The 27,837-nt window shown below is 41.3% G+C and overlaps 2 protein-coding genes across 3 annotated transcripts in view; both read right to left on the reverse strand.

Moving 5' to 3' along the window:
* Positions 1–188: 188 nt before the first annotated feature.
* spata6 (spermatogenesis associated 6) lies at positions 189–12,258 on the reverse strand. Of its 2 annotated transcripts, XM_018673360.2 has the most exons (12): positions 12,083–12,258; positions 11,091–11,228; positions 10,449–10,497; positions 10,279–10,320; positions 10,010–10,134; positions 8,160–8,240; positions 5,285–5,722; positions 4,055–4,157; positions 3,757–3,797; positions 3,152–3,315; positions 783–926; positions 189–662 (listed from the first exon to the last, which is right to left on the reverse strand). In XM_018673360.2, exons 1-11 carry the CDS (start codon positions 12,167–12,169, stop codon positions 821–823), a joined length of 1,374 nt encoding a protein of 457 aa, XP_018528876.1. In that variant the 5' UTR covers positions 12,170–12,258; the 3' UTR covers positions 189–662; positions 783–820. The 2 variants fall into 2 exon arrangements, with proteins under 2 accessions (XP_018528876.1, XP_018528875.1); XM_018673359.2 differs by having other exon boundaries at positions 189–926.
* A 489-nt stretch (positions 12,259–12,747) lies between these two features.
* The window catches only part of agbl4 (AGBL carboxypeptidase 4), a 252,890-nt gene continuing 237,800 nt past the window's right edge, over positions 12,748–27,837 (reverse strand). Inside the window, exons 10-13 of the mRNA XM_018673358.2 lie at positions 25,448–25,600; positions 21,936–22,098; positions 13,591–13,684; positions 12,748–13,448 (exon numbers count right to left, since the gene is read on the reverse strand). Of these exons, the coding sequence (XP_018528874.1) occupies positions 13,349–13,448; positions 13,591–13,684; positions 21,936–22,098; positions 25,448–25,600 (510 nt within the window). The 3' untranslated portion in view covers positions 12,748–13,348. The remainder of the gene's footprint in view (positions 13,449–13,590; positions 13,685–21,935; positions 22,099–25,447; positions 25,601–27,837) is intronic.

Genomic DNA, 27,837 nt, shown 5'->3' on the forward strand with positions numbered 1-27,837 from the left:
TTTTCCAAAAGCACATGCACACAAACTACGACAGCTTTGATTTTCAATGTTAAAGACATTTCAGTGTAACACTATGGATCTGGTTGTCTCGATGTATGTTTCAGGCTAAGTTTCTTTGTGTCTCCTGCTCTTTCATTCAGGATTTTACTTTTGTTCTTCCTCTCTCTCTCTTAAATCTCTTCAGTCTCTTGTAGCTTGGCTCCCAACGGTGGCTCTTGGCTTCCTACTTGTTTCTCTTTTGTGTTGTTTGAGATGAGCCCTCAACAGCTGCAGCTTACATCCACCATGCCCCCCCAAAAAAACATACACACAAAATGTTGCCTCTTTATAACTGAGCCAATTTCACACATGGCTTTAGAGAAATTAGACAACGTCTCAGTTAAGTTTCACCATTGGGGCGTTTAAAACACAGCCCAGCTGATGGGTGGGAGGGAAGCCGTGACTCTACGCATTTGAACATAACCCCTGCAAATTTCCTGCCTTTTCAAAGAGTAATGACGACAAACATCGGCTCAGCAGGTGCCTGGGAAGGTTTGAAATGTAAATGAACATCAGCATGAGATAAATAAAGACATGTGTGTGAGATGGTTTGACTCACTGAATGATAAAATCTTGAGGTTACGAAGGTGTGTTTCTGTCTGGATGTGTGTGTGCATCCATTCCTACAGACAACATACGGTAGGTACAGTAAAAGAGCAACAGGTTAGTGCAGCCTATAGAAACTGTGATTAGGATTTATGCATTATTAGACTTACTAGTTTAACAGTGACAAGTCTTAATACCTTGAATAAATTATTTGGTCGCTTTTTAGATCAGAAGGTTAAAGGTCAAAGTTCACTCTGTGGTCCCAGATGGCTCTGTGCGTCTGCAGGATCTTCTGGACTCGGCTATGGATCTCTTCCCAGTGGGATGGACTGGGTTGGAGCCTAAGAAAAACAAGCACCAAGAGATGGCATGTTAGAAACCACATAACTCAAATAAACTCAATTACATATACACAACTATTTTTATTATCGATTAATCCAGTAGTTCCCAGCCCATGAGTCCGAACCCCTACAAGGAATCAGAGGAGAATTAACAGAAGGGGAAAAAACAAAAAGAAATAAATAAAGTTCTGCCACACAAAGTTTTGCTTTTTCTTTGAAGCTTGTCTGATCTTTGTATTTTTAGGGTGAATTTAATTTCTTCAGAACTGTTCAAGAAAAGCAAGAAAACTCTCTTTGGGTTGTAAGTAAACATGGCTTTTGTAAGGGCTCACAAACCCAAAAATTTTTAGTCCGTAAAATCTCAGAAAATTGTGAAAAAGCCCATCATCTGGTCCCTAACATGAACTAACTGTCCAATACAATGATATAAAACACAGAAAAGTAACAAATCTGCACGTAAGAGAAGCTGGAACCACTCAATGTTTCTTTGAAAAATGCCTTTCCGTCAATCAACTTATGCCATAAAAGGTTTCAGCTCTAAATCATATTACTTACAAACACTGCCCATCCTTCTTTCAAGATGTTGTGACAAGTTTTGCCCACTAGTCTGTGCTGTAACCTAACGCAAGACAACGAGCTAATGCAAAGCTAAAACTACCATGACACTGACAAAAACACATGCTATATCAGCGTTTGCTCTGCTCAACAACATCCTTTTAAAATATTTTGAAATAAACAACAACGTTTCCTCCATGCAAACGTCCGCCTCCTCTACATTCAACCCCTTTGTGCAAAACACGTCATTTCACAATTGACAGAACAAACTATGCTTTTGAACTGGAGGCATAAATGTGGTTCATCAATACAATATAAATGTGTCTGCAAATTGGCCACAGGCAGTAGTGAAATGACAGACTGCGCTGACAGACAGACGTGGATGAGAGGCAATACTGCAATTTATTACTGTTCACTTCTGTCTATTTGTTGGGAGTGGAGGGGTGATGACTGACTGACGGACTGACTGGTGTCTTGGCCGGGCTCGCAGTGTGGGAATGGAAGCTTTTCATCTGTAATCACATAAACTCACTACCTGCTTCAAAAAGTTATCAAGGACAAATCATCCAGAGACATGAATAGACTGAGACTTCGGGGCTTAGGGGGCAAACGTTGCCACTGGCATCTGTCATTTTCTTTATAGATCAAAGATTCTTGGTAAGACGTGCCCCTCTCCCTGTCGGAGCGAATCTACAAAGGCCCACTCTAATCTCCCACCCTGCAACTCCTGTCGCGTTTTCAATTGAGAGGAAAGTATCATTCATTTCCTACAATTTACTTTGCAATTTAAGATTGCTTATTGATTTTAATGTTTACTTATGGACTGAGCAGGGGGGGGGGGGGCAGAAACAAACAAACAAAACGGAACATCGGTCCCATCGGTGTGTTCAACTTGCAGCTGCCATGATCGATGACAAGGTTTGTGTGAATGTATTAAAGCGTGCATCGGGTCAAATGCATCAGACTCAAGCTGAAACACAAATCAATACCATTTTCCTCGTTGTTTTCCCTTCTCTCTGCCTCCTCTCTTAGTAATGAACAAACATGACAAGACATCAGCTTCTGTAATTTAAGAGGTGGAGGGGAATTCATCCTGCCTGTCGGGTGTGATCAAAATTAAAGATCTGACGTGTATGAGCACATGCACACACACACACACACACACACACACACACACACAAAGCAGTGACAGTGCATGACTAATGTCTCGTGGGATTGCCATAAATTTGCCGTACACAGTAATTGGAAACTCATACAGGTGTCTTTTTTGCTTTTAAGATCTTTTGAGCAAACACAGATGATTTACACAGATGGATCAGGATAAATTCAGGGCAAACACCACAGAAAAGAGGATTATGTTTTCTCCCTTTCTGGCGTGAGTGTGAGGAAATCAGCTGGTTTTATGGCTGGAAAAATGTATGAAATGTACATCTCAAGATACAACACTTTACAACAAACATGCTAATAGTTGCTGCTTTTTTCTAGAACTGTGTCACAACATCAACAGAAAGCTAAGAGGGTTTTCGACGCAGCTAACCTGGCTGACCTGTTTGTCGGCCTAATTCAGGAACACTACTAACAGGAAGTAAAGATCTGGTTTTATGATTGCTACATTGACGATGAATGTAACATTTAAAAGATTCAGCAGACATTGAAATGAAGAGTTTTACCTTTCTCTTAAGGACTGGTTGCTGAGATTCAGAGGACGTCTGGAGTCTGACATGACAAGGGGAGACTGAGCAGAAGCCGAACCCATCACAGGGCTTTTGGTCTGGGCTTCATGTCTGGGCCGTGTCTCTGGAGATGACTGGACCCTCATAGAGCCTGACTTCGCCTGGGAGTGGTCACAGGGCAACAGGGTGTGTGTTAAGTGTTAAGTAAGGAATTCATTAACATCAAGGTGTCAGTTCATCAAAACTTCACTGGAAATTACTAATATTTCTTTACTGAAAGTTGTTTGTAATATGAAGAACATTGCCAATATCTCCAGTATAAGCAGGCACATTAACTGATTTATTTGTTAGGATGACATTAGAACACAATACTCACAATACTCAGACCAAAATATAATAATAAAGCAGAACCAGTTGTGTAAAAACACTTTTTTTTAGGTGTAGCTTGTGTAAATGATTTCACTGAACGTAAAGAGACACTTTGTCAAGGCAGTAAAACAACCTTCAGTACAGAATATTTGAGCACTTCACTCCAAACTACTAATGTGCTGTTGCACCAAAAGAGTTGTTCACTGTATTTGCTGGTTTGAAATTATACTTACCCTGGTTGATCTTGGTCTGTAAGTACCCAGGAGAGAAGAATCTACAATGACAGAGTTAGGAGTTTTATGAAAATCATGGTAGCTTTAGAACTGCATGAAGTCTGCACTTTGAAATAAAAACATTTTTATTCATTCTTCACATCTTTTGAACTTTCCCCACATAGAAAGAATAGGGCAACCTACCAGTGAAAATAAAAATGATAGAAGCTAAACCTGAAAACTATTTTTATCATAGGATATTATCATGAGGATAATTAATATATTAGTTAGCATATATTAGTTTTTTAGCCTACAGCACCTGTTTGATCAACTGAAAAGCTCAAAGAGCGTCGATGCGTGCCAACACTGTGGGGAGAGGAGGAAGGGGTTCCCATCCCAGAGATGCTACTGCAATGAGAGACCTGGAATAACGTAAAACAGAAAAATAATTTACTGTTAATTAACACTGTCGTATCTTGAATCCCCACAACAAAAACAGACAAATGTTTTGTCTGCTAATACTGCATAAATTAAACTGACAACAGCAACCGCATTTCAGCGTGTGCCGTCATCGCAACCCCAAAGAATTTCGCAAAGAATATTAAAATAAAGCATAAGGGACACAAAGAGTAAGCACCTATAGTGTCTCAAACAACACAGTTCAGGTTGTCTATTCTCCCTCTACTCACACAAACCACAAACCAGGAGTTGAAGCTCTGAAACCTGCACTGATAATTCATTCACCATGGGGCTAAGCTACTTCATTAGGTATCTATTTGTTAATTGCAGCTTGACTCTCAATTACCAGGGTTAATTGTCGAAAGAAGATTCCCCCAGGAAAACCAGAGTGGGAAAAGCATGCCCCTCTCTTTAATAAAATGCCTGTTGTATTCTAGTAAATTCCATTCATGTCTGTGACAAAAACAAACAACTCAGTACCAAATCATTTCTTTTAATAACAGTGAGCGAGTGCATTTTGATATTCATACCTCAGGATTAGATGTTTGATGTAAATGAAGAAGCAGGAATACAGTGTGGAGCAGAGGGAGGGAGGAGCAGAGAACTAGAGGCTGTGTTGTTCTTATCCATCGAATGTATATTATTCCCCAAGGCTGTGATCAGAAAATCACCCCCTTTTTATGCAAATAACCCATAACAGTGATATGGTCATAATTAAAGTGCTAACAAATAAGCGTGTACAAGCCTAAATACAGGTCATGCGCTATTAACGCACACTCAGGCCCCTCTGTGATAATAATAGGCCATATTACATGAGCACACAGTGAGACATTTTCATGACGTCACAATGCATTAACGGCTCAGGTAAAAAGATTAACTCTGGTCTTAGTATGCCCTCCACTTAATCTGCCCAATAGATTAAGTAAAATTTTGGGAAGCTCCCACTGAGGTTTGAACTGCATCAATTCAGGATCCCATTAATGTTAGAACCAACCCCCCAGACCCCCTCCGTCACTGAACACATGTACTGTCAGAATTAAACAAAGCATCATGCCACTTTGTTTGGAAGAATACATCTAAAGTTACTGACCAAGAAGGGTGGCTGGCTCTCTGTCTCCTTCCTGAAGAGGTGAGGCCCCAGCTGAAGGTGGCTGAGCCTCTGCCTGGCGTCCTCTGAAAGCTGGCACATCTTGCGGTGAGTGTAGGGGGACAGGGCTCGTGCCCTTGAGGACACAGTGGGCTGCTGGTAGCTGGAGTCTACAAGTCTGGGAGAAGCGTGCATTTTTTCCCTCTTGTTTTTCCAGGGACTGCGACCAGATGGTGATAATGGAGGCGAGTGTCTGGATGATGGTGATGGTACAGAGTTTGTTATGCTAGCCTCAATATTTAGCTTTTCCTTTCCACCTTTCAAGGAGATAGAGTTCCCATCATCTATTCTGGAAAAGTGCCCACTGGACGGTGAGGACTTTTTCTCTGAGTTCTGTTTGGATGAGGGTAAGGATCGCTTCACTGGAGAGAAACAGCAGTTCTGGATGCAAGGACAGAAAATAAGAAACAGAGAAAGAAAAAAAATCTCTTATTCTAACATGTCAAGCTACTCTCACAGGCCTCCATTTTGAGGTGACACATAACATCTGCCTCAGCAGTTTAGATTTCTCTGCAGACCACAGTGTTGTTCCTTTACAGAAGTATCAGCCATTTTAGCCATTAAGGCAGCTGCTCTCGCAGACTTGTTCTCCCTGGACAAAACCATTAAACCATTAGCTAAATCATTCAGCTTAAGTGTTACAACAACAACAGCTCTCGCAGTCGGCACTGCCATGGAGACAACCTCTGCAGAATTACTTCAATAACTCTAATGGCCACTAACATCATTCTCCGATGCAATATCCCCCTTCCTGCGGGTAATGCCAACCGGGGATAAATACGTTAAGATAAAATGTTAATTGCATTTGATGGCCATCTCCAGTCTAATATGATAAAGAGGCATTACCTGGCTGTAAAACAAAGATAATCTAAATGCTAATTAGGGAAATCACACAACATTAAAACTATTTTTAAGAGAATCTAAATTATGAATAAATCCTCATTGAGGTTGCCATTTGAGAATGGTCTGATTTAATGGAATTAAGACAAGTATGCCCTTCGCTCCATGCATCCGCCACCATCTCAGACTTCCCTCAGCACTTCCCATCTCTTCTCCGCTGGTGGACAAAAACGCACATCTAGTCACTTTTCCTGGGTGGAGAAGCCTTGTCTGATGTGATTAGCAGCTATTTCCGTTGTTGGTATTGTGTGATAAAGACACAGCTGAACAAAGCTCGGCTTGTGGATTAATAACAAAAATAACTGTGGGATTAAAAACTAGCTATTTAGATGAGAATGATGACAGCAAATGGAAGAGAGAAGCACAAGAAATTGGGTGAAAAAGATGGGTGAAGACATTGCTAAAAAAACTGGGTGTATATTCTTAACTACAGTTTCAGAGGGTTTTCAGAGATATCCTGCTATCCTTCTAAATCTATTAAAACAGACCATGGTTTGTCAGATGGGTGGGCAGGCAGTCAGGGAAATGCCTATGCTGAGGAGCCATTAGGAAAGAGGAAATGGAGAAATTCTACTGTCTGACAGCCACAGCGGTGCTCTGATCCAGACATCCCCCCGAGGGACCAAGAGAATACTCTGACAATCTTCTTTGCTGTCAATGACATCCCATTTAAACAAATAGCTTAGCTTAGGTTGCTGCACCTGGGAAATGCATGGCAGTGTTTTTGGCACAATATGCCAACTGCTGTGTGATGGATCATATGTTACTAACAGGACTGTTTGTGAAAGACTTTCATTCATCTTGTTTTTTAAAGTAACACTCTTTACCAGTCCAACACTGGAGCATCAGTCTGCCCTCTTTGTGTCCATCAATTTGCTTTTTTTGTCTGTACAAACAGGATAAAAAATAAAAAAGTTGCAATTAGATTAGAAATTGAAAGTCATTAAATCTTCACAACTGAAAAGCTGAGGGCAGAGATTGTTTGTCATTTTTGTTCAAAATTTATAATTTGTCCAAAAGCTTGTTTTTTTTTCTGTGTCAATCAACTTACTGATTAATCAATTATCTGTTTCCTCCCTGTCTTGACAACAGCAACAATAGACGAGAGCATGACATAAAACAAAGCTTGAAATACCCACACAAGAAAAAAAAAGAGGCAGAGAGTCAGACAGAGGGGAAAAGACTGAGAACAAAATAAATCTCTTTAAAAAAGTAATATGTGATTTCATGCTGTTGTGCACAGTTGCCCTTTAAAATCCACAAGGACACAGTGGAAGAGATACAAGTGACCCTCTGTCTGGATAGTTAATGTAAAAAATTGACTGACTGACTGACTGACTGGTTCTGTGACCAAAAAAATGTCAACTCCCAGCTACTCAGAGATGTAGAGAGAAGCCTCAGAAACACAGATCTGCCTCCACGTAATTACATTCACAAGGAGAGAACAGATACCCTTGAAACACTGCCAGTATGGATGGATAGATGCAGTAGCCATGGCAACAATAGAAGGTGGGTATGTATGGTGGAAACAGACAAATCTGATGGAGAGCGATACCACTCATTAGATTCCTCTAAAGATGAATCTTCAGTGTTGTGGCTGTGGTAAACACTTACACAGAGATGTAGAGTATGTAGCTGTGATGTGCTCAGACATTCTGAACTGTCAGGTAGGGTGATAAACACACTGTTTGCTTGACTTATGAGGGGCAATTTGATGGATTTTAACTGTTTGGATTTTGACAAAGCTGTTCTGAAATGCCATGCACACACAACAAAATTTATTTCTGAAGGACAGGTTTCTGAGAAAGGGCTTTACCGATCAATGACGGATGAAACTCAAGTAAAACGAGAGCAAACAAAAACACAACAAATAAAACTGTACATACAGTTTCTGTGTGTAATAAACGGACACACTTACAGGCAAAGCAGGCCAGCTGTCTCTCCCATCACTCTCTTCTATGACTGATGTTGTGGCAAACTCCACTTTGGGGGAGATTCCCTAGAGGGAGGGAGACAATAGGACAGATAACAGGGCTGCTTGGAACACCAATTTACAACCACCACTCTTCAATCTACGCACGAATAGCAGAAAAGAGAAAGGCTCCAGTGATGTTTAAATAATATGGCATTTTGAGAGAGACATCTAAATTGCTATGTGGGCCTCAAACACAAACACATAAAAGCAACGGTGAGGGGAATGGTGTTTAAAGACATTTAAATATGCCAGTTAGTGCCTCGGAGGACAAGGGAAGGATGGAAAAGCAACCCGCAGTCACGAAGAGATGAAGGAATCAAAGAGGGAGGAGGTAGAAAGGAAAGGAGATGATATAAGGCGAGTTGGAGTGATTGAAAAGAGAGGAGGTTCTCGGTTTGGTTTTTCTGTCTGTATAGCAAAGACAGCTGACAGATGTACAAGGAAAATGTCATAGTTTCTGAAGACATTACTTCACTTTGTAGAAGACACAGCAGTGCTTTTGAATTGGTTATCTTGGTAGTGTACATGCACATCATGTGCACAGGCATAAGAGCCACTGAGATTAGGAGGAAACTCTCTTAGAGAAAGCAACAATCTTCTGCAGTCTGTGAATGACGTGTAATATTGCCAATCAAGCAGGATCACATGGTGAGCACAGTGTGGGGTTGCTGTGACGTGTGAATTACATTTAAACACAACAACTGACAGGAATACCCTCATTCCTCCAACAGTGGAACAGTAGCTCAGATACATTTGCAGGCATTAATGACACATGTTTCTTCTGCATCCACTTTTATCAAACTGCTACACGTACTTTTAGACTATTTTGGACTTAAGTGAGAGAGAAAAGTTAAAATCCTTCACTTTTACTTCTAGATGCAATTCTAAAAATAAAACTTATTCATCAAATTTAAAAATGCTTCCTTAAGTTGGTTAAGACAAGATCTTATTGTACATAACTTCGATACAGAAACACTTCTGTTTTCTCTGTAGTTGTGCAAAATATCATTGATCATGATGAATAATGGTTTAGCTCTGGCAGTGTAATTAACAACAGAGTAGTTTTAGCCTATTGTTTGCATTTGATAGGATGTTACACCACTTTTTTTTTTTTTCATTTATCAGGGGTGAAAACAAAAAGAAGAAATCTGGAATTGATTTTGTTTGCAGTAACTTTCCATGCATCTTCATTTTCTTCACTTGTCAATGTGGTACTAAACTCTCCCTATTATACAATGTCTCTGATTGTTATAAATTTCACAAGTGCCCAGTGATGGACTGGCAATCTGTCCAGGGTGTACCCCGTCTCTAGCCCAATGTTAGTTGGGACAGGTTCCAGCCACCCACGACCCTTAACGGATAAGCAGTATAGATAATGGGGTGGATGAATTTCACATCTTGATTATGACTGGAGATATCATAGATTATGCACAAATTAAAAAGGTGTGCCTTTTGCAGTACATCATACTACTGGGTAGATTGTAAGGATTTTCTTTTTAAGAAGCACAGATGTGGAAAAAATCAATTTCTCTGATTTGCTATTCCTTCTCTGAGCATACATGTCATCAATTATGTGATCACTTGAGAGTTACTCTTAAAAATTACTTGTATTCTTTGCTGTAAAAAGAAGCAAGTCACTTGATAAACGTTTCTTATTGCTCACACTCAGCAAAAAATGTTTCTTCTCCTAAATTTGACTCGAGTGTAATTCTTGGAGGTTTGATGAATATCGGCCCAGGTGTTGGAAGGAGGATTAAGAAAGAAATTAAAGGAATAGATGAAAAACAGCCTACAGGAAAGGAGGAAGACCTCTTCATCAGTATTTCTCTCTCTGTAGCTCCTTCTCTGGAGCTCACTCTGGGACCAGGGTACAGGAAATCTCTGCTGCTTTCCTCCATCGTGGCTAGGACCTCACCCTCTGAAACCCGTCCACAAACAGACAGTAAACAAGGGCGAAAACACACACAAACACAAACCAAAATAGAAATCCTGTTTTTGCAGTGTAATGACCAGATACAGTGGAGACTTAACGTGCCCATATGGCATCATCAGATCAGCATACCTGGAGGCACCAACTGAATCAGCTCAAAAGATGTTGTGTCAGCTAAGAGGAAGGAAAGCACAAATTGACTGTGAGCTAATGATCAGTATCACAGCTAATAGACTATAAGCTTGCATGGCAGAGGATTCACAACTAGGAGATGAGCAAGCAAATCCCAGGTGGCCGTTTACCTTCGAGGAGGTCAGCTACATCAGCAGGGTCAACAACGCCGTGGAAAGTCTGGTAAAACAGACAGAGTACAGACAAATCAATAGTTATAACGGCATCAGACAGACAGCCTGGTATCTAACTCTGCTTTCCCCTCCTGGGAAAAGAAGGCCTTTTATCAGGAGTTGGGGCAGTAATGCTCAGACTGGAGGGTTGCTGATTTATATCTTCAGACTTAATGCAAAAATCTGCTCAGTTGCTTAAATAGCTTCTCACTACTCAAAGAGATGAGCAATTATGAAGGCAAGCTGCCCCAAGTGAATGCAAGTGCAACTAAGCAAGAACAAAAGGCATAAACATATGCATAAGGATTCAAATAGAAAAGAAACACTAGGAAAGAGGAGGGGGTTTTTGTGATTAATCTGGTGTAGATAATAATGCAGTGAGAAGATGTTTCTATCCCACAAGGGTTGTGACATTAAGGAAACACTTTTGTTATGTGAAGATACAATATTCATTCCTTTTTTTTGAGACTGTACAAAATATGCCACTAGTTACTCCTCCAAATCTGAACAAAAAAGCCACAGACAAATGGGAGTACTGCAGCTTGTGTCCCAGCCAGAGAGGCATCCCTTATTTTTGTAATACACTGCTGTTATTCTCACCTTGACAAAAACCATTCTGTGGCGGAAGCGTAAAGGGAAGACGGGGGGCAAACAGGGAGTCTTCCTGTACTGGCCCATGATACACACACTGAGGTAGACCTCTTTCTTTTTAGAAAGAAGCACTCCTGGACATGTGACCTGCACACAGAGAAAAAAACTGTAAAGACACGTCCCGTTGTTTTAGTCTGTGTCCTTCATGGCTAGTTTTCATGACAAAACAGCCTTATTTCACACAAAGTTCAGCTTAGTTTAAAAAGAAGCATAGATCCTATATCATTACATACATAAAGACAACATGAATCAAAACCAAACAAACCAACCAACAAAGAAATCAGCTATGTGAACCACAGCTGTGCAATCTGCTACCAAATAGAAAGGAAAAAAATGGTGGTTAAAAAAAAACCTGCAAAACTATTTAATTTGAATTACTTTGATATCCCAAGTGTTGATAAAACCAAACCAGCCTGTGAATGATCTATAGACACTGCACATTATAGAAAACATAACGTTTAAAAGTCAGCAAATTCAAAGTAGCTGTGATTTAAAAGTGCTTTACAGAGATTTCAACCTCTTGACTCATTATTTATAATGTACATCAAATTACTTCAGTTGTTGAAGTAAAGAAATTGATTAAGATTTTATCGATTGTCAAGTCTTCATCACCATCTCTAATCCGGTTTTCACTAAATGGGGTTAATCAAACTATATTATTGATAACGTTCTTCATAATTCAAGTGGATTTAGGAAGACGTATCTCTGATGAGCTACATAAATGAGTTAGTTAATAACTAACTATAACATTTAATCCCATTAATCTCGATAACCGGACCTAACCGGTGAGGCTACATGTTAAATTGCAGCCGTTGGTTAGTTACGGACGGTTAAGCAGAGGACGTGTGGTCGCTAGCTAGCTAGCTTACAGTTCACCATGCTACAAGACCAGGTCAGTTTGTGTGATTTGTAGCGAGGGAGCAGCGTAAACACGGACTTACTGTCTGAATGTCCAAGTGTACGGTGCATTTCAGACACTTTTGATGCGCTTTAGAGGAGGGTAGCTGCTTCTTCTTCACAGAGGCCATTCATTCAACTTTCAAAGTTGTTGTCATAGCTGCCAAACAGCAACAGTCACTGAGCGGATGTAAAGTCATGTGACCGACAGAGAAGTAGCAAATTAAAAGCCCTCGCGCGCGCGCGCGCGCACAGTCACTACCCCAACACTTCATCTGATCTCAATTTCGTGTTTAAGTGCCCTGAAACCTGCAGCCAACTAATGAAGCAGCTCAGTCGACACTGTAAGCAGAGGTAGAGTCTGCATGACCACTAAAAGTTCAATGCATGTAAACAATGAAACATTAAGCTGAAGAGACTATCAAAATGTTCTAAATATACTGTAGACATGGACGTACTATGAGAAAATGGGTCCATGGGCACAGACATGCAAAAGCCCCTCCACCCCTCCATTCTCAGACTGAAAGAGTAGTCTTGTGGTCTCTGTGGTAATTTTGTGGTTGTGTTCTGGAGGTTGTTGGGTGTCTCTTTGTGATCAATTAGTGTATCCTTATGGTAAACTTTCATCTCTTTGTGGCCATTTTCAGTCTTTTTGTGGTCATTTTGTGTTTGTTTCTGGTTATTCTGAGTCTCTTTATGATTGTTTTGCGTCTGTGTATGGTCATTTTTAATCTCTTTGCAGTCTTTTGTCTCTTTGGTGGTGGTTTGTTTGTGGTTGTTTTGTGTCTTTCCCTGACTATCCTGATTCGGTGATCCATACATTTATATATAAGCAACCATTAACATTCCCATTATTGCTATTACGGAGCAACAGGTACACCATTATGATTAAGTGATTAAGTGTTTAATGACTAATGATAATACCAACAGAGAAAATAACACCATTAATTCAAGTCATAAAATAAGTCAGTAACAGTAGGGACGCATGCATTTATTTACAACTGTGTGAATACACACAAAAAAGGATCTGCTGAATGAAGGCTTCAGATGAAAAATGAACGACCAACCAGTCTGTCGCCCCCTTGGCATTCAATCGTCCAGATTTTATAGTCACTAAATAACCCAGGAGGAGAGTTGTTCTGATTTTAGTCCTTCAAGTACCAGTCACCCCACTGTTACAAATCTGTGAATATAAGTCTTTATAGCCAGGGAGATGTGAAGCTTCTAAAGGCAATGAAGTGTGAAGGATCCTCCTGCCACGGTGCTCTGCATTTTATACATGCTCAGTCTGTGTCCATCTGTCTGTCTGTCTAGTGCCTGACACCCTGGCTCTTCTCCTTCTCTCTGTCCACTGCGTCTCTGCCAACGCCGTTGCCTTTTCCGTTGCCTGTCTGGGACATCGCTTCAGGACTGGAGACAAAAACACATTAATGTGAGTGACTGAGATGATAGTGCAGAGGTTGGGAAATAGCAGAACAAAAAAATGCAGTCAATAACATGCAGACAAAGTAATTTAGGTAGTTGATTTATTCATGATGCAGCACTGCTTTACCTTTGAATGTGAGTCGGTCTGTTGTCCTTGATAAGGTTGTTGAGTTTGTAGTAATCCAGAAATGTACGAGCCACATTCCTGCCCAGTTTCATGTCTAAGGACAAGGAGTTAAAGCAAATTGTCTTTGGATGAGCTACAGGTACTATTGCTCAAAACACTTCATGCTGCAGTGGTGGACCACTTGAAAAGGTGCAGCGCCACAGGATCGTATCGTGGAGTGAAACTTAAAGCTACAAGGTAATGTGTAAACACTATGTTTACAACTTACTGAGCTGCAAGTGGCAAAAAATCACATCATACTGTAGGGAAGGGCTGCAATGGGCCCATTGTTATTGTTAATAGTTGTTTATGTATTATTGTAAAGGAAAATCAGATGAAATTGATGTGAGATGCTGTAAAGTTCAGGGCCCATAGTCTCAGATACAGCTAAAGATTCTGCAAAGAGGACTTTTTAGTTTCCAACTATGTGAGAAAAAGGTGTGAAGATTCAAGACATTCATTGTTTTTAATATCTGTGATGCATAACAAATTCAAATCTCCACTCAGATTTCAGGCATGTGTAACACAAAGTAATATAAAACAAACTGTTACAACATCCCCTCTATCATCACCAACACACCCACTGAGGCACAGTAAATAACTTGGGACTAGTACCTGGAGAAATGAGCAGTGTAAATCCTCAAGATACAACACACTGCGCTCTGAATTAAGTGAGGCTAAATCAACTGCATTTCACTCACGTCAGCCAAATGCATGATGCTGGTATGAATCACACAAAAGCAATTACTTAAACGCTGAGGCCTTATTTAAATTCAGACGTGAGCACACACATCATCCCCCTGCCCAATTGTCCCTCTCTACATTAGGGACAATATCAATAACTTCACCGCTTTTACAAAACAGCTGAATGTCTATGAGTGCTGTTGCTAAGCCTGTGATCATTAAGCTAGCAGGGCTAGTAATGATGACAATCGCACTCAAATAATGAAGAAGTAGAGAACCAGCATACCAACAATGTTCCCAGTCACCAAGAGTGAGGATATCGTAAATACAGTTAAATAAAAACAGTGCCACTGACGGAGGTACATTTTATCTTGTCACTGAGGTGCATGGACTGAAAAACACCATCAATATCAGCTGATAATCTATCCATCCACCCTTTTAGATATATATTTATCTCTATTCCCCCATCCTCCCGAACGCCCTTACACACTCTTTATATAGATTCCAGCACAAATCAAACAAAAAACATATAGGGTTTTTTTTCCTATCTTGAGGCGCTGATGTTTAGCTACCTTCATTCTTCACCAGACTGGAGCATGATGGAGCAATACAGAGGCATAATCTGTCACTTTCCTCTGTCATTACCTTGTTGATACTCAGATATGGCCTGTCATCTGTTGACTATCTATCTGTCACAACTGTGTGATTGAAACAACTGGCATAGGGACAAAGATGGAGATTTGGTCGCTTTTATTTTTCTTTTCCAATTTCTCATAATGATAAAAAATGACCTGTGCCACAAAAATCGTGGTTGCTCTTTAGGTGAAAAGCTGTTAACTTGTAACCAATCCATCCTAGGTTTGAACGGGCTGCCTGGGCGTATACTTCAGGCTCTGTAGTTTGTCATACCTCAAACAACACACAAATCCACACACACATAGATACATTAATCTTGGTCACTTTTGTGAACATTACATAGACTTGTATTTATTTCCTGGACACTTACTGCAACCTGAACTATAACTACTACTTGCCTAACCTTACCCCTAACCTTAACTACTAATCCAAAAATCAACTTTAACTGGTCTTCAGGCTGATACTTGTCCCCAGAAGTAGCCTATGACAGACAGACATGCACAGAGACACAAACTCAAGGGTACACCTGGTAAGTTAAGCCTGTAAATATGCAAGAAAGCCCCTCTGTAGCCAGTCTGTCACCTTGGCCTTTGAGGGTATGTTTTTGCGCATGTTCAGGAGTCTGCACAGAACTTCATTCTTCACCCGGCAGGCTGATGGCAACGCTCTCCACATGACTCCAGAGTCTATGTTTACACCCCATCTGGCTGTTTGTCTGTGAGTCCTGCATCAGGCCAGACTTGCTGTGAGAGTGTGTGTGTGTGTGTGTGTGTGTGTGTGTGTGTATGTGTGTGTTGGTGGATGGGCCTCACAGTCTATCTCATTAGACTGGTAGCTGATGATACTGATTAGACTGAGATAAAACTACAGATGGACAAAGTAAGGTTACGTCCTTCTGAATGTTACTTTTATGCTAATTTTAGAACATAATTGTTCTAAACAAGACAAGAGTTTGCACTTATGCTAGTGGCACAGCTGTGCTTTGAGCTGAATGCTAACATCAGCAGGCTATCTCACAATGCAAATTTTGCTGTGTAGTATGCTGATGTTTAGCAGGTATAGTGTTTACCATGTTCATTGCTTATCTTAGTTTAGCATGCTATCATTCTAATGCAATAAACACAAAGTACAGCTGACCCTGAGATGGGAATATCTAAAGTACTGGGCAAATAAACATTTTGACCTGATGATGGATGATGAGCTTGATGTTAAAAAAACTCTGACCCGTTGCGGCCTGAGCATAGGTCAGGGATCATCTAAGTCATTAGTATTCATCCCCTGGGAACCATGAATGTCATGAAAATCCATCCAACAGTTAGTGTAAAGACAATCCTATCCATACAGCATGGCTGAAAATGACACATGATTCAAATGTAGGTCAGTACACTCACAAACACTTACATAATGAAGGACATAAACACATACTCACATATACCTGTATACTGTATAAGCAAACATCCACTCTTCGTGTATCCTTGACATCTTCATTCTGACCTCAGTAAAGTTTTTGGTGTTTTCCTCCGTTCTCTTTCATCAGCAGAGCTCGGTGCCAGTCCTAAGCTCTTTGGCCAGGCATGCTCAGCGACAAAAATATCTCCCGGACCCCACCGTGCGCAGATGGCCTCTCAGCTTGGCTTGTCACGACTCACCGTCTATTACAGGAGGTTTTGTGATGGACGGTCAGCTTCTGAAGGAGAACTTCGTCCATGGGGCGAACGGTCGGAGACACAGAGGATGCCCTGGCTGCTGTCTGGCCTGTTGCCGGGGGAAACCATAGGGTCTGGAACGAGGCTGCAGCTGCAGCAGGAAGTGATGTGTGTGTGTGAGCCAGGAAACAGTTGGGGGGCTGTAGCTTGGATTACAGAGGTGGGTAGTAGCGGATATATTCAGAGAAACTTCAGGTGCTTAAGTCCACATCAAGGTAGCCTCATTTGAATTAACACATGGACTAATGCTGATAATATTGTTTATACTGTATCATTTACTAGACTGGATCTCTAGGTATTGGCATGATCATTGTGTAATAATTATCCAGCGTTGCAGAGGTCGTAATAGTGTGTGTACATAGCATGTCAGCATCTTGCCCTCCTGTCACTGTGGTGTGCGAGGTATATTCTTTAACATCCCTGTACACATAAAGGTCTTGTCTAATCAATAGCAGGTCACTGTCATGGCTCAAGGGTGTGCCAGCTTAGGCGCTGATGAGATACGGGACATGTGAGACAAAGGGGATGGGGACATCATGACTTGTTTACCGCAGCTGTTTACTGTCAGCACGGCATTTAGCGGCTTTCACCGTCATGTCCCTCGTGCCTGGTCCTGGCAGACAGACAGACAAGGTGACAATCAGACAACAAGGCTCCCAGTGGTAAAATGGATAAGACACGCGTAGAACGCTGTCAAGATCGGACGGGAGTTAACAAGGGGACAAGCAAGGGGACATTCAAGCCATCAATACGGGCCACTGACAGGTCCTGTCACTGCACTGACACGTAGAGAACTAATTATCAATGCTAATTAAGAGGCTAGTCAACAACAGCAATACAGAAAGGGACATTTTTGTCCCCAATAGCAATTCAACAGACTGAAAGACCTCACGTCCCGTCGCCCAAAGGGACAAACAAAGGCTGATTTAAAGCCCTAACCGGAGGAAGTGTCAATACCAAGGAGACACACTCTGAAACTTGAGCAATAAAACGAAATAAGTGTGAGAAAGGTTTCTGTTTTCTTACAGTGTACAATAAAAGAAATACAAGACAGTGATTTATGCTGCCCTAAAAACAGAATAAGCATGTTATTTTTATATTCCAATTATTGTATTTCTTTACAGGAGTTCTACTTGTTGTTTCAGAAAGTCTCCACTTTGTGCATAAAAGTTCAAAAAAGAAAAGCACTGTAAAACAGAAAGTGCATAACAATATACACACACATTTCATCTGGATACCTGTGGTTTATGGTGTCAACCCTCTCTTTATGTCCTATTTTATTACTGTCATTAATCCTTTTGGTATTCATTTTTATATTACAATTCCATGACAGCAGAGATAATAAATAAAAATGAAATGAAAACAATAATAACTAGATGCAAAAAATAGAAAGAAGATGGTTCAAAGGATTTGTAACACCACTGATTATCTGTGGTTTTCATTGGATTCCACTGTTTAATTTCAAAACATTTCAAATGCCTTCCTCTCAACTCTTCAGCTGATATTTCAACCACTTTCAACTTTTACTCTTCAACTGACAATTCAGCTGCTTCAGTGCTTAGACGTCAACTGACAGTTTCACTGCTTTCATCTCTTATTGTTAAACTGTATCTCCTTTAAGTGCTTACACGTCAGCTGATACCTCTGGCTCAGTCACAGTTGGACAATCCCTCCCAGTGCTCCAATTGATACTTCCAACTTCTTTCAGCACCTCCACTTTAACCTCCACTTCAACATCTTTCAGTATTTTAACTATTAACACTTCAGCTGTCAATTTCTTTTTTAGCTGGCATTATTTTTCCAAACTTTCTCAGACTGTTCATGAACATCACCATTATCAGCATATGCAAAAACTATGCACACAGCACAACTGGAGGTGTGTGTTTGTGCATCTTTGTGAGTACCCATGTGAGGACACCTGTTCATCTGAGCATAGCAGCAATATTTGTGTAATCAACTGTGTATATAAATGTGTGTGTGTGTCTATGTTTGTCCGCGTATGTGTGCACTTGCTTGCATGTGCGAGCACCTATCCATTTGTGCATGTCTGGGTGATATGATGTGTATGATGTGTGGTAGTGAAGCATATTTGCCTCCAAGCTATATCATTTGCATACTTGTCACAGCCTGTCCATTGGCTGTCAGGTTCACTGATGCATACAGTGTTCCACTGGCAGTTCGTGCACCCCCGCCATGGGACTGTTATGGCGGGGTGCACGCCTGGGTGTCGCTGCTTTGGCAGACAGACATCATGCACACATGAGGAGAATGAGAAGTGTGTAATTGTGTGTATGTGTGTGTTTGAGTGTGCACACATGCACCTTTAGGACCAGCTGAAGCCCGTTACACTGTCTGTCATTTCATGCTGTATCGATGCATCTGTCTGTCTGCTGACATCACACACTCTACAAAGAAAACACAGCAGTATTGCCCTTGACTAGACTGAGAGTGACCACTTTTGACAGGAAGACCACAGTTTCCTCTGCACGACTCTCTCCACTGAAGGAAAACAACAAATTTGCAGGAATCAAACAAGAAAGAAAATTGCACTTGTCTTTCTCTCAGAGTTGGAAGTTTGAAAGTCTGCATGTCTGTACTATGACAGAAAAAAGCAACCACTCAACTCAAAATCTTTCAGGGAAGCGTTACAGCTTGAATGGCTTTTAAAGTTTTTGAATAATTCTTCAAAGTCACAGCGAATACTGTCTCTCCACAATGCTAAAAAAGCACACACACCTCGGTAAGTAAGTGTGCCCCCAAAGCTCACATAAATACACATACTGTACACGCACATACACACAATGGGAAGGTGTCAAGCTGGGTTTTGAACAACGTCCCAGATTCTCTCAACCTTGATCCATTCCACTTTCCAGTTTATACTTCACAGTCTGCACCGGAAACACAGTTGGACTACGAAAATAAAAAAACCTGGAGAGAATTCACAGGCCAAAATTTTCTGCAAGGTGGGATGTCAGTGAGACTGGAATTTACCTTGCTGAAACTAACTTTGCCTACAGTTAGTAAGCACAAAATGAGACATATACATGAAGGAGAGGGTATGTGCACACATGGAACCCCCCTCTCCCTCCCACACACACACACACACACACACACACACACACACACACAGAGGTGTTAAATGATTAGAGGACAAAGGGAAGACAGACACACAATAGAGGTTGTCCCTGCTGTTTTAGAGAAGAGGATTCTCAGCTTGACTAGATGATATAATGAGCTGTTATGTTCTGGGTGACGAGATGAGAGGAAAGGACAGAATAGAGGAGAGAGGAGGACATGAGAGGAAAAGGAAAGGAGAGGAAAGATCACAAAATAAATACAGAGAGACAGACAGACAGACAGACACACACTGCATTACACCTTTTCCTGAGTACTTTCAAACTGTGACAAAAGTATCGGCTGTGAGAAAGGTTAAGGTTTCAATTTTGGTGGCTACAAGTCACAGCAGTGGAGAAGGAGAGTCAGGAAAGATTAAAGGGTAAGGGCGGCATGTTCGGAAAGGTGGTGGGAGTTAGGGGCCCGGGTTATTATTTATTTGTCATGTATTAGTTTCGAGGACTTGTGCGTGCATGCCCTATGTGTGTGTGTGTGTGTGTGTGACTGCGTCAGGTGAGAAAGGTGGAGGGAGGGGGGCGTTGCGATGCTAAAGGTCTCTGTTGATGATTTGCACGCTCCATCGAGCTGACTGCTGGGGCGTAAAAAGCGACATGGTTGGTTCCTTCAACCTGCCTGACCCCAATCTTCACTCTACACCAGGCCGCCTGCCCACCCTGTGGAGCCCCTCCTCCATGTACCCCTCCTCTTCTCGTGGGGGAACACACACACACACACACACACACACACACACACACACACACACACACACTCCTGGAAAACAAACAAACAAACAAACAAAAGATCAAGCAAGTTCTCCCACCAGAGCTGAGTTCTCTCCCAATTTGACCTTCAGAAGAAATGTCCCTTCTGCACACACATGGAGGCTCCACGTTGCTTATCTTGCTCCAAACCCAGTGTCACATATTCAAATGAAAGCACTGGGTGGAATTTATTATGTGCTGTTTGTTTAGCATAACAGCCAGACACCTGTTTCCTCAATGTAAGGCTAACTATTTGTTCATAGCTGTGGTGGTGCTGCCCCCTCTGCATGCTCATGTCTGTATTCCCATCTGGGAATCACAACTGCAATTTAAAGACCTGAGATGTTTCTAAGAGAAGCATTAAAGTGATGAGAGGCTGTAGAGAGCACACACACACCACGTCATAATATGCATGAGTCAGTTTGAGTGAATCATTTTCTTCATATTTCCTCTCCAAAAAAAAAAAACTCCAGGAATGTGTTTTTTTTCACCTTTGCCAAAAGGATACATTTGTCTGTCACAGTATCACTTTTCTGCAAATTTTCAATCATCAGTATGTAGAACTGACTTCAATGTCACTAATTATACATGTGGGTATGAATCTGAAATATACCACATCTATAGTCGGAAAGACTGTGCCAGCTCTTAGCACTAGAGGGCACTAGGGCTACATCTATATCCACCTTCCCCTCCACCTGCAGAGTATGTGTAGGGGAGCACATACTCTTCATATGTAGGGTCCTTATCGCTCTCTCTAAATCTCTCTTCTTCCCTCTTCTCACTCACTCTATTGGAAAGATCAGACCGCCATCGGCCAGCTCTCAGGAGCTCTTCAGCCCTGAGAAGGTCAGCTGAAGGAAAACTTCCTCCCATCTAGCTCCATTAAGGCACCTGTGACCTTCGGTTCCTGTGACGAATGTATGCCTCTGTGTGTGTGTGTGTGTGTGTGTGTGTGTGTGTGCATGATTGTAGTTGACAGGAATCATGTTTGTTCCATTGTTCCATTGTTTATCGCAATCAAAGCCACGACTGTGCACACACGCAGCACTACATATGCCAACACAAGCCCCTTTCTCCTCTCTCCTTTGTAAATGAAATCAATAGACGCAGCTATCACATCCCTATTCTGTCACTGCACATCTGTCGCAACAAGAGGCAACAAAAGAGCAACATGCTTTTCTAGTGAGTACACATGACCTGACACACAACACATGCACGCACACTCACACAACAACGCACAGATTCACAGCCAGGAACCCAAATATCAAAATAATGACTACAAGATTACAAGATCAATTGGCTTGATTTCAGTGCAAGACTGTTACTGCAGGAACTGTGACACACACACACACACACACACACACACACACACACACACACACAGATCACATATGTTGAAGGATACATGTCTCCTCAGTGTAGGGTACCGGCGCGTTGCTGCCAGCTGTCATGTAGCTGTAGAAGGACACCTCCAGAGTGTAGCAGTAGGACGTGTCGTCAAGGAGACCACCGAGGAAACGTCTGCCAGTGCCGGCCTTCACCACGTCCCGGTTAAAGGACGTATTGGACTAGAGGAATACATAGAAAAGCAACTTACATGTGAGACACTGAGGTGAACTAGCAGAAAGATGACACCTCAGTCAGAGGATTTGGGCTCAGGTCTTTGTGTCAGCAAAACATCCATTCTGTTAAAGCATCTTTGAGCAAGACACTGGAGTCTGGAGAATTTCCCTATGGAGATCATTAGCCTCAACTATGACATATAACCTTAAATACCTCTATATATCCTGAATAACTCTATAGAAGTTGTTATGAGTTTACTTTTCAAAATGCACCAGTAGCTGAGCAAACTTTTCCAGCTGAACCTTTTCGATATAAAATGTTTTCCAAAGTCCTTGAAAACTTGAATGACAGATTATTTCACGAACACAAACGCTTACAGTGAAAGAGAGGGAAAACACATTGAGCAAAAACATATTGCTTTTGTGTTTTGGCATCACAGTTACACATTACTGTACTTCACACTGCACAGTTGTACTCTGTAGTGAAAACGTGTCTGTTACTGCCAACTTCTGTAGAATCACAAAGCAACTCTTTTGCATTGGGCAAATCCTGTGTATGAGTGTTTCTGTGGGGGCTGAGTCAGTCTCTTCAAAATAAGAGCTGGTAAGATGTCATCTCTAAAGCACAGTGATAGGTCAATATGAGGATACAGCTTGTTTAATAAATGGCCTTGTATGGTAAATTGTTTGCTGCTCAACTGTCACCAGAAGCTTGAATACAGTTGTATATTGTTACTGTCTGTAATCTGAAAGTCTCTGTAACTTTGCAGTTCTCCTTAACTGTACGGAGAATTTAAGCATCTTAGAGCTCACTGGTTCGTTTTTCAGGTTTACAACTCTACAGCCTTGGTTCACTCTGACCATTCTCAACAGCGTTGTTTTATCTGAAAAATCAATACACACTCTCTGCCAGACACAAGACAGACAATGTTAGTGTTTAGTTGGTAGAGACCAAAAACAGAGCTAAAAGGACAGGTGGACTCTATCAACTTACAATAAAAAATTATGTCTTTTGGCTGCTCCCAAGTGTCAAAAAATCAATTATTGATGATTTAAGGATTTCTCAAAGTACTGTATGTAAGAAAAATGAAGTTGTGGAAACTCATAAACTTATTAAATGAAGGTTTAACAATTTCTATTGACCTTTCTGTGATGTGTTTGGGCAAAGGTAAACAGGTCAAGTGTGAGAAGTTACAGGATCATGTGAGGTGAAGCATAATGTCAATATGCTGTTTAAATGCACTGTAAATCATAAGTAGCATGGCAGAGTCTGTTGGCATAAATGTGATACTGTAAGTCCAATTAAGTGCATTACCCCCGTTATTAATGATATATACTGTATATACTGAGAGGTCTTGAGTCAGCCATATGAAACCTGAACCAACCATGTAATAAGTGAATTGGCTTTTGACAAGCTAAATTAAAACAAACAGTTTACTGCATTATCAATAATATATCCATTAACATCTGCACAGAAACCATTTGCATCATAAATATTTGAGTCACAATTTGATTTGACTTATGTGTGGCTGTCTGCTGGTGTTGCAGTGAAAGGCATTAAGTATATTTGCTTGTTGATGAATGAAGAAACAAAGCAGCAGCGGTCAGTATCATCTGACAGGTCCCATCAGTGAAAATGCATTAATGCTTGGTGATTTGTTTCTCAGTAACTTGCAGTGCTAAGCCTCTGGAGAAGCAAGGAGAAAATTATGAAGGGTAGCTTATTTTAACATTCACTTTGTACAATGTCATTACAAAGCTTGGTTGTTAATGGCCAGGGAAAAAAAACATCTATTTTGGGTTTGAGGGTGTCAGCTATACTACACAAATACGATGCTGTCTTGGGAAGAGTGTGGAAAAAGTTTCCATTCACTGTCACTCCACTCTGCTGCAGTGAGAGTTGCCTTGCTGAAATGCAGACTTGGCAGCCACCAGTGGGAGTTTGCCATGATTGTGTTGTGCTGCTGCTGCTGCGGCTGCACTGGGCTTTAGGTAGTGCTGAATGGGCAGAGGGACAAAGCACAGTAAGGGAGATGACCCTTGGGCCAGCTGTCACACAAGCAATACAGAGAGAGAGAGGAGAGAGGGAGAAAATCTCCTGAAATAGCGTTTTACTTGTCCTTCGTAACACTAGACACTGTCACTGACAATCAGTGACATTTCCATACATGTGAGGGTGAACATCCACCTGTCTGGCTTCTCTCTGGCCATTGAGTGTCAATGGGCAATAAAGGTTACTCTTTATGATGTGTGTAAGTGGCTCTGCTATGAAATGTCACCATCGGTGAGAAAATGAAGGTCGGTGGAAGTGACACGAGGGCTGAGAGGAAACTGTTTGGTGGATAATGTACGTTTATGAAAAGGTGTTATTACAGTAGGTTATGCATGTGTGGCTGGGTGGAGGTGCATCGCAGTCACTGAATGGATGTTTCCTCCCACTTGCTCTTCTGTTCACTGTTCCTCTCCTCCATTAATTTCCAGTACTTTAATTTCCTCCTTGGTTTTCCCCTCCTCGCTGCTCTCAGTCTACGCAATCCATTCCTGTCCAAATATACCCAGTTTTAGCCAACCAAGAGGTGCTTCAGCAGAACACCTGCATTGCTCATACAGAATATCCTGGCCTACTTTTACAGTCCTGCGCTTCGTCATGACCTACACAGCATATGCTATTTGTGCTCTCCACATATAGCTCATACAGTATAAATGCACATTCATATTAAAGGTTACATGTCTGGAAAAACTTGTTGTGTTGTTGTGCATCTTTGTTCTGTGGATTTGGATCTGGAAGATTTCTTTAGACCTGCAATTCAAATTCATTACTTGTCTGCTTGTTACTTGTCTAAATTCTCCCAAAACGTTTATGAAGATTCATACGCTTGAATTCTTTGCCCCCCTCATCTCCTCTCCTCTGTTTTGTGGTCATGATGAGAATCTTTGTGCACAGCTGGAACATCCCCCCTTTCCTCTGCACACCTATCCTGTCAAATCACTTAACACCACTTGTGTGTGTGTGTGTGTGTTCGTTCATGAGTATGTGTCTGCTGGGTTCATAATATATTGCTATACTGCATATATGCAGTCTCTGTATGCGATTTTCCTAACCTAAAATGTGTTTTTAAAAAAATCAACACCTTGCTTCGAATGCATGTAGTTACATACATTTACACCCGAGTGATGCCCAGTGAAACCAAGGTTTTGTGTCACTAAAAAGTACAGCAGTTGGCAATCTGAACACCTTCTCACCAGCAGTTGCTGAAATAGGGCTAGCTAGCTCTTTCAAACGCTGGTGACATCCTGCTCCTGAGCCCCATCGCCTGTCTGGTGTGTTTGCTTTGCATCTGTTTACGTGACTTACGAAGGAGAAGTCTGGTGCGTTTTGGCACAGGAGTCTGGGGAAGACAGCCTGCCTCTGGACACGCTCCTCGTCCTCAAACACATTGCCGTACATGAAGCCGTTCAGCATGGTGGAGTGGGCATGAACATCGATGTAGAACTCCAAACTCACCCTCTGATGGAGGAAAAGAGGGAGGAGAGTGAAAGAGAGCAGAGGGACAGAGAAAAAGAAAGAGGATGAAAAAAACAGCAGGTTAGTGAGGAAGATGGAATATTTTTTGACACTGTGAGCAACAGTCCACACAACAGATTCTCCACCGGGAGTAAGGGTCAGGCCTTTCTTTGCTCTGGGGAGACTGTGTTAGAGAGAGGCTTCCACCCATGGGACCACTACAGACACTGCAAACTGAGAATACGCTCATACCTGAAAGAGGCCAACCACCCACACATACAGCAACTTCAATCAGACTGTCCTCCTGAAGGGCGCACTGACAATACATACATGGACTGTGAGCTGAATGTGGTATGTAGACACACACAGATACACACACTCAAGCGGATGTCACAAATTCATCACATACCCCATTCTTATTTATCAGGTTAATATTGACTTCATATTGAGTGTGTAATGCCTTTTCTCTCCAGTATACACTGTGTAAAATGGATTTGATAAGATCTGTTTCTCTTGCTCGACTCTGTTATCACTCAGTCTACACACACACACACACACACACACACACACACACACACACACAGAAACCTTTATCTTACAATACAAAAAAGGAGCTTCCACCAGCTTGACTTATTCTCTCACCTCTAACTATAACCCTCACTGGATGTAGGACCATCATACTGTGTTCCACAGTTTTGGATAAAGCACAGATTTAAGATATTAAAGGCTTTAAAAATTCAGTGTGGCACAAATGCTGATATTACAAAACCTCTAGAGGAAAGGTGAACTTTGTTTGAGAGATTTAACGGCATTGTCAGGCATTTAGAAAGTAACAAAAACACCCTGTTCACTGATAGGGTGAAGGTGAAATCCATTAAACTTATTAGAGTTAATGTAAAACCCAGATGCCACGTACCCTAACCCACACTCATCAAAGAGTTCAACCATTGTTTGAACAATTCTATACAATTCTAACTGTGTTTTAAATGTGTAGTGTGTTCAAATAGGATACTCAAAAATGTCACGACAGTACAATACACTGCAGTACACTGTACTGTAGATTTTGTGTGCACTGTTGGACACCATAAAACAGTCGCATAAAACAGTGGAAATGAAGAGGCTAATAAAATACTAAATAGAACAAACAAATTGAGAACAGTGGTGAGAGATTCAGGACAAGAATATTTATGTAGAATCATTAGAACAGGGTTTTATTTTTTTCTTGAAGTTGTCAAATTCAAACTGAATCAATCAGTTCACTTGTTGTTTGTTCATTGGTGCATGTGTTGTATCATTTCTAATTAATAAAAAATAACATAGTGTATTAATTTTGTGTGTACTAAGCGTCAAAACAGTTATACAGGTATACTCAACAGTGGAAATTGCTCATTATCAGTTGCTGAGACAATTTAGAAAATGTAATGTTATATACTTTCCAATTCAGCAATATTACTAGCAAGGACAGTATTATTTTAGCCATGTCTTATTGTCGGGTTATTACATAACCTTCCTATATACCTCAGGATATCATCAAATGTAGCTCCATGGAATTTAAGATTAATTTAGCCACCTCAACACAGACTTGCTTTATATATGAACTAATGTCTATGTTAACTGACAGTCCAATCTTTGCCCCTAACACCAACATTAAAACCTAAACCCTAAATCTGCCATGATGTGAAGACTGGAAAAAAAAAAAAAATCCTTGAAAGGTCTTTAACTGTTTCTGACAGGGGCAGGAATACAAGCTCCCACAGCACCCCCCACCCCGACTCACACATATGCACACCCTCTGACCCTTAACTCAGGAACAGTACCAACCCACATCCCTCCTCTCTGCCCCCTCTCTATCTTATCACTCCATTCTGCCTCTCCTGGTTTCAGGCCCCCCCCCCCTCCGCTCATCACACATTCAGCACCACACCTTGTTCCCTGTGGGTCGTAAAGAGGAAGGGAGGAATGGGAGGATAGAGAAGAAGGAGAGATAGTGGGAGAAAAAGAGGAGTTGCGAGGCAGAGAAAGGGAACAACAAAGACGGGCAAAAGACAAAGAGAGACAACGATGCATATGGTTGTGCATGGGAGTGTGTGTGTGTGTGTGTGTGTGTGTGTGTGTGTGTGTGTGTGTGTGTGTGTGTGTGAAGAGACAGAGGGGCAGTGAAGAGCAAACAGAAAAAACATAAAGATGGGGGTGCAAAGAGAGAGAAAAGGAGGAAATAAGTACGTAAAGACAAACACAGA

The sequence above is a fragment of the Lates calcarifer genome, linkage group LG17 (genome assembly GCF_001640805.2).
Source record: "Lates calcarifer isolate ASB-BC8 linkage group LG17, TLL_Latcal_v3, whole genome shotgun sequence".
Classification (NCBI taxonomy): domain Eukaryota; kingdom Metazoa; phylum Chordata; class Actinopteri; family Centropomidae; genus Lates; species Lates calcarifer.

What these genes read in the sequence shown, in the direction of transcription:
- spata6 (XM_018673360.2), bottom strand. Translation starts at nt 12,169, where the DNA reads ATGGCCTCTGTGAAGAAGAAGCAGCTACCCTCCTCTAAAGCGCATCAA. An exon ending in AGAGCCAGCCACCCTTCTTG is followed by an intron (nt 4,158 to 5,284) that starts GTCAGTAACTTT and finishes ACGTTATTCCAG; the next exon opens with GTCTCTCATTGCAGTAGCAT. An exon ending in ACAGACCAAGATCAACCAGG is followed by an intron (nt 3,316 to 3,756) that starts GTAAGTATAATT and finishes GACCACTCCCAG; the next exon opens with GCGAAGTCAGGCTCTATGAG.